Source organism: Ictalurus furcatus, chromosome 3, assembly GCF_023375685.1.
Source record: "Ictalurus furcatus strain D&B chromosome 3, Billie_1.0, whole genome shotgun sequence".
NCBI classification, from domain to species: Eukaryota; Metazoa; Chordata; class Actinopteri; order Siluriformes; family Ictaluridae; genus Ictalurus; species Ictalurus furcatus.
Window position 1 is genome coordinate 3,948,277 of NC_071257.1, and position 14,505 is coordinate 3,962,781.

The 14,505-nt window shown below is 40.7% G+C and overlaps 1 protein-coding gene across 1 annotated transcript in view; it reads right to left on the bottom strand.

Moving 5' to 3' along the window:
• Nucleotides 1–12,279: 12,279 nt before the first annotated feature.
• Nucleotides 12,280–14,505, bottom strand: part of LOC128605214 (MAM domain-containing glycosylphosphatidylinositol anchor protein 1) — a 192,346-nt gene continuing 190,120 nt past the window's right edge. The window contains exon 18 of the mRNA XM_053620427.1: nt 12,280–13,898. Coding sequence (XP_053476402.1) covers nt 13,801–13,898 — 98 coding nt within the window. The 3' untranslated portion in view covers nt 12,280–13,800. The remainder of the gene's footprint in view (nt 13,899–14,505) is intronic.

Sequence of the window (14,505 nt, forward strand, 5' to 3'; positions counted from 1 at the left end):
GTGACTAAAACTTTTGCACAGTACTATACTTAAATTAAATTAAAAATTGAAATTAAATTACAGTGACACATCAGTGCAAAATTTCCCAATTACACTGAAAAAAATGTTTATTTATTCCCAGGTAATTACTAGTGATTGACAACGATGCATTATTTGAATTACTGGTGCATACGTTGTTTCTCCTTTCTGAACCAACTCGAGAATTATCCGAGTCATTATTCATATCACGTACTGTAATATTTGGAGTATTTGTATTTATGCATGGTGGCTTTGTGGTTAGTACGTTTGCCTCACACCTCCGGGGTTTGGGGTATTTGCATGTTTCCCCGTTTTTTGGGGGCTTCCTCCGCGTACTCCGGTTTCCTCCCCCAGTCCAAAGACATGCGTTCCAGGGTGATTGGCATTTCCAAATTGTCCGTAGTGTGTGCCTCGTGATGGGTTGGCACGTCTTCCAGGGTGTCCCGAGTCTCTTGGGATAGGCTCCAGGCTCCTCGTGAGCCGATCTGGAAAAGACTACTGGTAAAAATTAGCATCCCCTAAATCTCTGTGACTTTAACTGAGGCATTGTTGTTGGAGAATAGCTGGCTGGGTTTGAGCAGATAGGACAGCTACAGTGACTCAAGAGCAGAACCTTGGGCTGCAACAGCAAAAGACCACATGGGGTTCCACCACTCCCGTCACCAAAACGAAACAGTTCAAGACTGGAAAAAAGACCAAGTGAAGTTTTTCCAATTTTCACCTTTCTTTCCGATTTCGGCAAACCCGTGCCCCCTAAATCCTATTGCAGAGGCCGGTAAGCGCAAAACTCTCATAAATATCTAAATAGTTGGGAGAACTGTTAGCAGTCATTAAACATCAGGAGAGTTTTAATGAGAGCCTTGAAAGACACTCGAATCCTTTTCATTCTACCTTCTGTAGTCATTATTAGCTGTGATTATAAAAGAGAAGAAAAGGCTTGGTGTCTCTTTTGAACAGAAGAAGCAAACTAAAAGGATGGAAGGCGTTGCACGTTTCAATTACTTTATGTTTAATTGCTCTATGTTTTTGTGCTTTATTATCTTTTTGCAAAAAGAAAGGCACAAGAAAAATAGTGTAAGATTCATATGCTTATATAATTAGGACTTGTTTTATTATTATTAAATTTATTTCTGATTTATAACCACATCCATTCTGTTTGAAGGACTTTTAGGCTTTAGGTATTTTAAGCATGGATTTGCAAAGGTGGTGAGGGTCTAGAGGATATAAGTATTTGCATAAGGTAACGGTCACCAAGGCCTAATCGCCATCAGGGGACATCTTGGGGAGTGGCAAATTGATGAAGAATTAAAGTCAAAAAGATAGATTAAATGCAAATTAGTATGGTTCAAGCTACAGAGTAATGGTTGATTAGATGGTGAGTGATATAGTTAAGTATGAACAGTGTCCCTTCTTATAGAAGAACGCAGGGAAATAAGAAGACCGGGATAGTCGGGAGAGGAAGAGCAAGATGAAGGTCACCTGAGACTCGGATTAATTGTATTTTTGTCATTATATTTTCAATCAGTTGATGGGGAAGCATTCCTCATCAAGGGTCGCTTAATCTTTTAATGTATGAACTTTTATCTTCCTTTTTTTTTGTTGTTCAAATGAACCTATAGCTGTGATTCTGTGCTTCATAAAAACAAAAAACAAAGCTTTATTGGCAGACATGTTTGTCAGAATAAAGGACACTATCGTCATTTTCTCACTCATTTGTAGGTCATTGAAGAATTCTTACAATGTGATCAGTTGTATCTTTGCAAAATGGAAAATGTCATCCTGCCATGCACTTACCGGTCACTTTATTAGGAACACATGTACTGTAGACCCGCTAATACATGGTTGTTGGTGCCAGACAGGCTGGTTTGAGTATTTCGGAAACTGCTCATATTTTGGGTTAACCAATCTTTACAACCGTATTGAGCAGAAAAGCAGCTCACAACGCACAACATGTTGAACCTTGAGGTTGATGGGATACAACAGGAGAAGACCACATCGGGTTCCACTCCTGTCGGCTAAGAACAGGAATCTGAGGCTGTAGTAGGTACAGTTTCACCAAAACTAGACAGTTGAAGATTGGAAAAAGTTTTCCAAAATTGTTTGTTTATAATCCCGGGAGATCGACAGTTTCTGAAATACTCAAACCAGCCTCTTCCATCACCAACAACCAGCCCATGGTCATTTTCCCCCATTCTGATGTTTGTTGTGAACATTAATTGAAGCTTTTTTTCCCCTACATCTGCACTACTGCCACATGATTGGCTGATAAGATATTTTTTGTTGTTGTTGGCGTTTGTAAAATACTATAATGCAGCATTTTATGCCATAACTGCACAGGCCTTCCATTAAAATGCCCGACACTGCTTATATTCAGTTCAGGTTAGAATGACCCATTAAAGACTGTATATAGAACAGGCAAAATGGTGCTGTCACTTCCACTGTGCCATTTTGATGCAATAAAAGGTCACGGTGGAGCCAGAGCTTATCTCGGGAACACTTTTCACAAGTCGGATACACATGGGTCTATCGCAGTGCACCCTGCACACACACATTCACACCTAGGGGCACTTTAGCATAGCCAATCCTCCTACCAGCATGTTTTCAAGAGCGGGAAGGAGGAAACGCACACGGACGCATGGAGAAACTCCACTCGGGCAGCAACCGAAGCTCAGGATCAAACCACAGACCCTGGAGCTGCGAGGCAGCAATGCGACGCAGCCCACGGACGGAGGGACTGCAATAGAAAACTATGAAACGCCTTCATATTTGTCTTTTTTTTTTTTTTTTTTTTTTTTTTTTTTACACTTTTAAATAACAATTTTCAGATTCATAAACTGAACAGTATTCTAGCAATGTTCTACTTAACGTAAAATTACGGAATATCTCACGGAATATCATAGTTTGTATTGCAATACAAACCGTGTAGACAAAATGCAAATCACCTAAAAGACAGAGTGAGATTGTTCAAGTTAGTAAATAAGTATGGCAGTGAAGAATTAGTGAGAGCAGGACCAACAGATTTGCTCAGCATGAACATATTACAGCAGGGGGGGGGGGGTAGGGAGCATACACAAAACAGACTACATCTGAGAATGCTCCAGACAGATTCATTTCTGACCTCTGCTGTGTGTGAAGTTCTCTTGAGAAGAACCGAGACCGGTTTAAATTGGCATGGTGAGCCACGTAGAGTTTTAATGGTTGTGTTTTTAAAACAGCTTGTCAATGCTAGTCAGAGCTCTGGAGTCTTGTTAGAAACCCAATTGCTCTTCAATTTGAGAGCGTGACTGGCCAGGGTACACCTAACCATATAGTGTTTAGAGGCATCTGTTGTTAAAATTGAGCTGTAGCGGGGGTGGTTAAGGTGTGAAGCAGGACTGAGAAGGCAAATTTCTGTTAATGAAGTCAGAACAGGGCTTTGCAATCAGTTTGTACACCGTTATACCAATAGGGTCTCGCAATTGTAAATTCCAAGCAGTTCCAAAAAGTCTGGACAAATTACTGTAGCAGAGGATAACTACTAATTATAACTACCAAGAACGCCGTTGACAACGGTTTCTATTCTTAACATCTCTGTGAATATAGTATTTCACCACCTATCCTAAGTGTCACACGCTACACCAATTATCTTCTCCATTAAAGATAGTCCGTAACCTGCTAGCAGCAGAGAAGGTGCTACAATATTATGCGTTTTGCAATCTATAAATACAGAGGATCCAGAGCCTATCACGGGAACACTGGGAACGAGGAAGGAATGCACCCGGGATGGAAGCTACCGGCATGTTTTTCCAGACGTCAGAGGAAATTGGGAACCTGAACATAACCATAAACTCTGCAGTAACCAAAACTCAGGATTGAACCAGGGACCCCAAAGCTGTAAGGCTACCTGCTGTGCTTCATGCTTCTCATTTGATCGTCATCAAATGAAAAATTACTATTCACGGGGATTCTTTTCAAGTTTTTTGTTTGTGTGCGCGCGCTCCTAGGCAATCCAATTTAAAGTTAAAGTGTGACTCTCACACTTTAGTAGGAAATGAAGTTTATCATGAATTTACTAATCAACCTTTTACAACAACAACAACATCATAGCTAGCTAGCTAGCTAAAATTACTTCATTAGATCCACCATGTTATTTTAGCCAGTAGGGCTGTGCGATATGATAAAAATATCATATCAGGATACTCGAGACATTACGACGATACACGATGCATATCACGATATATAATTTAGCTAAGAAACTGTCGGCAAAACAGTCGTAAAATAAACAAAAATGACGTTAAATGGACTTTGACTGTACTTTTCTTTAATGCCGACAGAGACGCATCATTTATTTTAATTACGTCAAATCACCGGCATCCATTCAGTACCATTTAATTTGTAATTATTAATTTATTTATTTATTTATTTTTAAATACATCACCATTCCAACAATATCTCAAAAGTGTATCGCGTAGCCATTTATCACGATATCGATATTTTTTTCGATACATCACCCAGCCCTATTAGCCAGACCTACTGGATATCTCTAGCGTGCTACAACGTTACTTAGACCCTTACATTTCACTCAGTCTACTGTAGGTCTGGCTACGGTTGTTAATTTGCTTGTGTGGATGAAAAAGCACTACTGGAGTCCTTTTCCACCATTTTTTGATGGAGAGGATTTAGATATCGGTATGGATCGAGATTAGTGCGTTAAAACGAGTGGCTTGGAATGTTGGAAGCTTATCGTTAGTGAAGTTTAATTAAAGTCCAATGGATATTTCTTGCAACGCATAACAAGTTACAGTCTTGAGATCAAGCTGGGAACAAGACAGTCATGCAGCGAAAGAAATGGAGCCTATTAAGATGCCAGTAAAATTTGCGAACAGAAACAAACTTCCTGGCGTTTTTATGGAAAAGCTTTCACAGTGTGCACAGTGACAGTAGATTGGCTTACTGTGTCATAAACATTTTTTTTTCTCTCCAATATTTCAACATCATTTCAGAACCTGAATGAAGCTCAGATGGCTTTGTTTAGTATTTTTTTTAAAAACTTTTCCTCTACCGTTTCCCGCAGCTCTGTGACGACTTTGTCCATTATTTCTCAAGGTAGTTTTATTATACCGATGGAATGGAGATCAGATGCGTATCGTGCTATTTTGCTTACAACCTTGCATTTTTCAATAGGATGACACTGTTTATTTTTTTAAAACGAACTTTTAAATGACTGCTTTTTTATTGTATAATGAGAACGATAGCGATTATTTCAGATTTGCTTTACACGATATGCAATCATACTGGTTCGTTGATCGGATCCCTAAATGTTAAATCAGACCATGCTCATTTTTTGGCTTCTCTGCTCTCGGTAGTTTGCCCGAAATCTTTACCGACAACATCTGGAAACAAATTAGCTTGGTACATGTTGTAAGGCGTTCCAGTCGTTCATTTAAAAGTCTCAGGATTCCCATTAGGGAAATGCAGCTTGTTAAGGAAACCCTGTCTATGTATCACCGAGCTGTCATTTATAATCACTCGCATGAGAAGGAATGCAAGTGCAGGTTGTTAAAATATTAAAATATGAAAATATGCACAAGCAAACAACACAGGAGAATAGAACATTACTCGGATACAAACGGGCATGAACATGGCACGTGGATGCAGTTACAAAAGCTTGGTACACTAAGCCAGTGTAACTTGCGCTTCAGGCTGAATCACCAACTGAGAACTATGACCTAGTACATGAAACTGAATGCAAGAGCCCCTAGCACACAAGCATGGTGGATGCTGTTCTGTAAATGGTGTTCATTTCGTTCACTAGACCCAGTGCATTGCCTGCTTCCCAAGATCCTGACTGTTCTTCAGTGACAGAAAGTCCCCATCAAGTCCCCACATCACAGCAACTCTCTGAGGTCTCAAAGGCTTGTTACCTCCTGAACTAAAAGAGATACCTCTGAAAATTGCCTTTACACTAGCGATCACTGGCGAAAAAAAGTTGCAGAGTTACAAAAGCTAGTTTATGCTAATGTTATATGATATGCTAATGTTATGCCAATGACCGTATGAGATATGGGAGCATAACGTCCTAAGAGCCTATCTTAGGAACACTGGTCATAAGGACTGCCCACTAGGTGGGACACCAGTCCATCACATGGCAACATTCACACATATTTAGTGTACAATTTAGTGAAGCCAATCTACCTACTGAGTGGGAGGAGACTGGACAAACTGGATGAAACCCAGAGCCCACCCTGTTACCTGCTATTTGTGTAAATGCAACGTTCTTAGTAACTTCGTAACCATGATGAACTACCAATCAGCAAAAATCTAAATCTTTCGACGAAACTTTGTTGCTGGTGAGAAAGTAACACACTGGCAGTTCATCATAACGTTAATGTGAGGTATATTATTGCTGTGCATACAAATCAGAGAGAGACAGATAGTGGACCCATCAGCCATGTCTAGAACCACAGCTGATAAATTCCCTACTAAAGCAGCCATTAGTGCACTCATGTTCATCACACATTTCTGAGAGTATAATGACAGAGCTCAAGATAATTGGCTAATTAAAGTTTTCGATCACAACTCAATCAGGCAGAACTAGAAAAGTCTCATTAGTGTCGAGTCTGAGCGAGATGCACTTACAGACTAAGCTGTGCCGCTGTCTCTCCTTCTAAAGCAGTAAAAACAGTTTCCATTGATGCTCGTAACAACAGCTCCAGATTCGAAAGATTTTGACAGTGTCAAGAAGGTATGTACATCCAGGGGAGTGGCTTCTACAACTGAAACTGGTAGCTCAGCTCTAGGAAGGGTTCGGCAAGACCTCTTCACCAGTGCCAACTCAAGACATTGCCGTTTGTGGTTCTCCTTAGTAGAGTTGAAAAGCCTGCGGGGACGCATGTCTGGTACGCCACTCATTACATCATCCATTACATTCTGCAGCCCAAGATGGCCAGCAAATCCTTGGTATCCGCTACTGCGCTCAGAACACCCTGGCGACTCAGCCTCCAAGACCCCAAATAGACAACAAGATTTGGTACCCAGTGTGACTTGTGCCTCAGGCTGAATCACCAACTGAGGACTATGACCTAGTCCAGGAAGCACTTCTGAATGCAAGCGCCCCGAGCACACAAGCCTGGTGGATGCTATTCTGCAAATGACGTTCATTTCATTTACTAGACCCCGTGCACTGCCTGCTTCCCAAGATCCTGACTCTTCTACAGTGACAGAAAGTCCCCATGAAATCCCCATGTGCCAGCCATCACAGTTTTCAATGCTCTATTGTGAAGAACATATGGGTTTATGAGATCTGAAAATCATTGCATTCTGCTTTTATTGACATTTTACACTGCGTCCCAAACTTTCTTGGAATCGGGGTTGTATTACTGTGCCTCCTCGGAACTGTTCTATAGCGTTTTGCTCGTCTCTTCGATTCTTAAGTGGTACAGGATAATCTAGTTGTTGTGCAAATTGTAAATCCTTGAATGCTTGGGATTTACATCAAGAATTCCTGATGGCACAGGATTAAACAAGCCACTTGACTATAGTGGTCGATGTAGTGCCACTACGTGTGATCTGAAAAACGACTTCATAACGAATAACTATCAGGCCTGCCAAGAAAAAAAAACAGCGTTTTTATTAAAAAAAGGAAATTGCCAGACCAACATTCAACTAACGTTGGCGATGCCTTGACTTCTTGAAGAACATTGTTGTACCAACTGCTTCTGCACCACCAGCTAATATTTGAATACTTGACAATGACATAGTAGGACAATTTTGAAAATAGCTTCTACGTTTTGACCACACTAGCATTTTTTAATCCATTTCTCAAACGTTTCTCATCCATAATGATACACAAAAACAGAAAACGGCATGCTGGGTGTCCAACCAATGACCTTTACGTAATTTGTTTCCACAGCGACAGAAAAACATGCGCGTTCTTACACGTCTCAGCAATCAAAGATGGAAAACGGCATTGAAATAAACTCCACCACCTTGGAATCTTTTTTCTTTTATTATTCATGACAAACAATTGATCATCAGCGTTTTTGAAGACCGATGTTTTTCTTATGCATACTAAATATGGAAAAGAAAAAAAATGTCTGATTTATCCACAGAGCAGATTCCACAAGATGGTTGATTGCATAAGAAAAGATGCGTGGTCAGATTTGCAATGATCATACAGATCAGCAATCATCATACAAATACAGATCAGCAATCAAGTAGAAACTATGCATCTTTTTTTTTTTTTTTTGCGATCACAGACTCTTTTTATTTCCCCCTCAACCTGCTTCACAAACATACAAGCATTTTCAGTAATGATTTTCCTTTGCTAAATGCTAAGTGCATGTGTTTTGTCAACTTGTTTCTAAAGTCAGCGTTAATAACGTCAGAGCGGGGTGTGAATTAGGCAGCGATTAACAAATGCAGTGCGACGCTGTGGGATTCCATGTTTGCAACTTCATTTATTTATTTGTTTGTTTATTTATTCGGGAACCTGATTTTGATCGTATTGTTGAGTGCCAAAGCTATATTTAAAGAACATGAGATGATGATAAATTAGGGAATGTGATGCTGTTTTGCTATATGCCACTACAAATAAATTTATTTTTTTTTAAAAAAAGGACAAAAAGGTTTTGCTCTTTTATGATTATTTATTTATATTATTTGGGTTCATATTTCAAATATATTTGCCTCTAAAATAGTTCAGTACATGACAGAGAATATACAACGGCCAGCACTACAAGCTTTCCTTGCACTTGTGCACCGGTACATCTGAAGAAAGAAAAAAAAAAAGACAATAACAAAAAGAAAATAACATTCTCACTCAGGCTCTTACATACACTCTGACCAATTCAATATAAGGACATATGGTACAACCATGATTGCTTCATCTTCATGTGTGTGAGGAACCGTGAAGTTTCACCACAGGATTCCACCGGGTTTTTTCTTTCTTTTTTTTTTTCTTTTCTTCTTTAATGGATGACGCAACGGACAAGGTCGTGATCAGACGGTGTTTTTCAGCACTCAAGGTACAAAAATGAACGGACGTGAACGTTCTGACAAAGGACGACCTCGGTACGTTAATTTAAAATGTGTTTTAGCATGTTTCGCTAATTCGCAAATTCATGACAAACTGGGGCTTTTTTTCCTTTCAGGGTTTCTACACCAGGACATGACGAACGGAAGAAAATGAAACTGATACGGCATACTCCTAAAGCGGTAACGTTGTGTTTCGAATACACACTCACCGTCCACTTTATTAAGAACATCTGCACGTTCGTGCGATCATCATCATCACGTGGCAGCAGTGCAGTGCGCAAAATCGTCCCGATGACAGATCATGAGCGTCACTTGATGTTCACGTCGAACAAAACGTGACTTTGATCGTGACATGGTTGTTGGTGCCAGACCTGCTGCTTCGTGTATTTCAGATACTGCTAATTTTTTATGGGTGGAAGTGCCTTGTTGATAGGAAAGCTCAGAGGAGAACGGCCGGACTTGTTCGAGCTGACAGGAAGGCTACGGTAACTCAAATGACCACTCTTTACAGACGTGTTGAGCAGAAAAGCATCCTAACAGGTCAAAAATTGCAGCAGGTGAGCTACACTAGCAGAAGACCAAATCGGGTTCCACTCCAGTCAGCTAAAAACAGGACTCTAAGGCTACACTGGGCATCCAGTCTAGAAGAATGTGGGGAAAAAAGTACCACGCAACGTTTGATCTGAACATTAACTGAAACTCGACGTGATATCTGCATGATTTTATGCATCGCACTGCTGTGACGTAATTGCCTGATGTACGGCGAATATGTCCAGGCGTTCCTAATAGAGCGGACGGTGACTGTATTACGCGTACGTCTGTCGTTCAGTGTGTTCACAAAGTAACGTACGCCGACGTCTTTTAAACACGTAGAACATTAAATCTGCACATGCTCACAACAGTCCCGATGCCAAGACGCGGGTCTGCAACACTGCATATGTCTGTTTAATAACCTAACTAACTCAACATTGCAGTTAGTATGTGGATCATAAGAAGAAACAGCTTGGAAGCAGAAGCCGTAAAGCCACCGAGTCACTTGAAGGAAGTTTGTCAGTGCTGATTTTCTGAGCTCTCTGGAGGGGGCACATATTTAAGGTCGTTTTCTGGTTGCGCGCATACATTTCTGTTCATCGTCCGACTCAAACTCGTTCTCCGTAGTTCATCTAAAGGCCATTCGGGGCAAATGAGCGCGCATTTATCTGAGCCCCATTTACTCATTTAACTCAAAGCAATGAAATTGACCTCCCGTAACGACGAGACACATTCTAACGGGAGGGGAAGAAACACCGTGCAAACCAGAAGTGGAGAAAAAGAGAGAGAAAAGTGCCATTAGCGATGAACCAAGGACAAGACATACACTCTCCAACCCACTTAGGCAAATCTTTACAATTGTGCGTAATGATCATTTCCATCCCTACTATTGAAACGCGCCAGTCTTACAGTTAACCCGTCTCTACATTTCTTTCTCACACATGCACACGCCGTGGCAGGTGACGTTGACGTTTACGTGACATGCAATCCTCGCACATGCACACGGTCTCTCGGTTGCAGCATGATGATATCGATATTAATAAACCAATTTGAGCGGAACGTCGACGGGAATAACGGATCAAAAAAGGATTCGTGAATGTATCCCTTCACCTTAAAATACGTTATATGTGCGATCTGAACTCTCTGTGCTAGCCTAATATCTACTGAGGTACATGAAATGTCTAGATGAAGCTTGGTATAGACTTTACGTGAAGCAAGTGATATTTGGAATGCGTGTAAAATGAGGCAACATTGAGAAAAATATACGAGTAAACGAGTAAGCAGTGTAATCTGGGTTGATAATGACCCTTAGCAAGGTGGGTCAAGGGGGTGGAGCTGAAAGGGAACAGGCATGTCATGGAAATATTCATCTTTCCAAAATTTTCCACTGCACCAATGCGGCGCACACACACACACAAAAAAAAAAAAAAACAAGCAATGTAGTTTGTTTTTTGTTGACAGATAACTTTTCATTTAGTACAAACATTTCAAGTTGAATTTCTGTATTAACTAGATATTAGTTATGCAGGCAATAACGAACTCTGTTTTTTCTCCCCCCATTGGCTTGATACACAATGCCGACATGTGACAAGAACGCTATCCAAGTTTATTTAAGGGGAAAATGTGTCCGAAATTGGCTTCTTGGCTTCCTAAATGTAAAGATAGATCCTTAAATTATTACATAATTACATTAACAGTTCAATTTTGGGCTGCTACATAATTGTTATCGTTACTTCTAGCTACATTTTCTTTGTAACATTATCTTAGATTATTGGCTAGCACTGTGAAAATCAAACCAGTACACTGGCTCAACATACTAACCCGACCTCACTGGGTTCAAGCAACCCATGCTGGGTTTGTCCATATTGGACCCAGCACTGGGTTTCCAAATCGACCCATTTGAAATAATAATATTAATAATAATAATAATAAAAATTTTATTTTAAAGAGTAAATAATTAATTCCCTTTCCATCGTTTCCTTTTTCGAGTCTAATTATTCTGTTCTGGAAGCATTTTATTTATGATGATAAATGGCTGGTCAAGCCAAGTGCACGTGTTAGCATGAATGGTAACACACAGGCCTAAAAACTATGTAACGTACAGGTACAGTCGACTGGACCAGAAGCAAAAGAGAAATCTAAAAGGCTCTGCTCTTGGTACGTACTTTTAAAAAAAAAAAAAAAAAAAAAAAGACCTGAGATGCAAGTCAACACCTTTACCGGAATGTAGCAGATCTGAGCGATATAGCATCTTAAGATAAATATGCACTGGTTAAATATGAATGTGAGCAAATTTTACAAGCAGGGCTCAAGAATGAGGCAAACCACGACGTGACTTCAGAAAACTAATCTCACACTAAAAGCTCAGTGATTAGACATTGCATATTGAACATATAATATGGCAGAGCATATGAGCATGAATAATACTGGGTCAAAACCAAATTTATATATGATTGTTTCATAGCATCTAAAATGTTATGATGACCAGGTCGCCTATAATGTGTATACTCTGACAGAGGCACACATGGTTTCTTCCATTATCTGTGTGATTCTCATATTTATATATATTTATATATGCTTGTGCTCCTTAATAAAAGTCCACAAAATCGGTCATTCATGGTCATTTGTAGTAATGAGTAAATTGTGAGTAAATGCCATTCACAGAGGACCTAATAGAGAACCCTGATGCACTCTCTGGGAACTTAGTCAAACGGTTCACAGTAAAAGTCGACTCTTCGAAACGTACGAGTTGTCGGGATAAGCGTATGATACATTTTGCTCAAAGCGTCGACTGTGATGATGGCACATTTCACTAAATATGTGCTCAGCTTTGAAGAATCATTATTATGCTGTATTGCTTCGTGTGAAATGTGGATGTCCGTTATTTCTCGATGAGCAGTTCATTGAAAGATGGTTTGCTTTGTGCCAAAACTAGATGTCTCCTTGCTTGCTGGCAGCACGGTCCTGTTCCTCTTTCGAACGTCCAAGTCGGAACACGGCACTCATTTGGATGCACCTGCACTATACAAATCCTCTTTAGCAACTTGGCTTTTTCGCTATAGGATCATCAGAAACGTGGGTGGAGCATGCAGACCTTCTGGGAAGCCCGTCTTTGGAGTCCTTATGGACCTCGTGCTCCTGCACTTGGGGAAATCAGTCAGTTCTGATGTCCGTTAGTCCGTCGCCGGTGAGCGCCGATCGGCACACAGTTCAACATGCGGTTTAACGTATAGATAATACGGGTTGCCGTTGTGTCGGAGGATGGTGGGGCGAGGGTAGACGTGTCCGATATAGGACTACCCTTTGACGTAAAGTTCAGCCACCATTCTGTTCAGCAGCAAGGCAGGAAACGTCATTTATAGTAAGGGACAAGGCATACAGCAAATTTGTAGATGGACAAAAATACCACACGGGGAAACGAAAGTGATTTAAAAAAAAAAAAAAAAAAGCATATAAATTTGTGCTTCTTTAGTTTAACTTGATCATACTCTGAGTCATGATTAGTCTCAGAACTCGCTGTCATTATCCATGTGTTGATACTTAGGTAATATATCATATACATGTAACTGTACAGGTTCTCTTCCATTCGTCCAAATGGACAGCATTTCATTTGGCTGTCCTCATTTTTCACCCTACATTCTGCTGATCCGTCCCGAGAATTCACGTTTCTGTGCAGGACAGTCTTAAGGGATGAGTGACACGTCGCTTTAAAGAGCATTTCAGCCCGTGTTTGCCCCAACCTTCGCTTCATCTGAAGAACCGCCATCATCTTTGGTAACATAATTGACACTTTGGTGTGTCAGCAACACAGAGAGGGTGGAGAGGGAGGGTAGTCGGGGATAAATAATAAAACATACATACATACATACATACATACATACTGATGCGATGCAAATATAAAGAATATCATGAACGTGGATTCGACTAGTCATAGCAAAAGGTATGGAGGTATGGCAAGCCATTGAGTTGAATCGTGGTGTTCAAGTCAGAGACGGAAACAGAGAGCAGGTCTAGGGAGACGACGGCAAGCGCAAGGTCAGCGCAAGGTCAAGCCGAGCATGGAGAAACGTGACCAGGAAATGCAAGGAAAATAATGTGAATGATGGAAAAATGAAAATAAAAAAAAAAAAGAGACAGGAGAGGAGGGAGAAGGTAGGAAGGAACATATCTGGGCAGTGTTGGTTGATGCCACAGGGGGGGCGGTGGGTGCGAGGGTATGAACAGATGTATCATCCATCATCTGGAGAATAGCAGGACGTAGAGGCACATGGAGCTAACGAGCAGCTCGGTCAGTGTAGCGGGCTGAAGGCGTCGGGCTGTTCCTGGAAGCACGGCTGGGGACGAGAACAAAAAGGAAATGAGTTATTTCAGGTGCAGTCTTTGCAGAAGTGCACTTCTCATACTTTTTAGGCCAGGGTCACCGTTGTTGCGGTGGATAAACACACCTGGATACTGTCGACTTGTACCCAAGGCCTACTTTGTAACCTTAAAGACTGTCCAATCAGATGCATTTCAGTGCAACACACTGATTATTGTGAAATTTACATTTACACTTTACTTTCGCTTTGCCTGCATCCATGTCTCGGGGACTTTTTCATTGCCATTGTCGCCTCTGGCTTGTTCATTGCGGATTTAAATCTACATCTTGACTTTTGTGACGTTGCTTCATGACACTAGCTGCGTTTACATGGACAAGAATAATCCACTCTTAATCCGATTAAGACCATACTCTAATTAAGAAACTACCATGTAAACAGCCATTTTTACTTACCTTAATCTAATTAAGGTCATAATCGAAGTAAGCAATAATCTAATTAAGACAGGTGGAGTACTCCTGTTTTAGTCGCGTTATGGATGTGTAGTAGTGACATGTAAACACCTTAATCACATTATGAACGTCGTGCCGGAGTTTTCACCGCACAGGACACGATCACACACGGC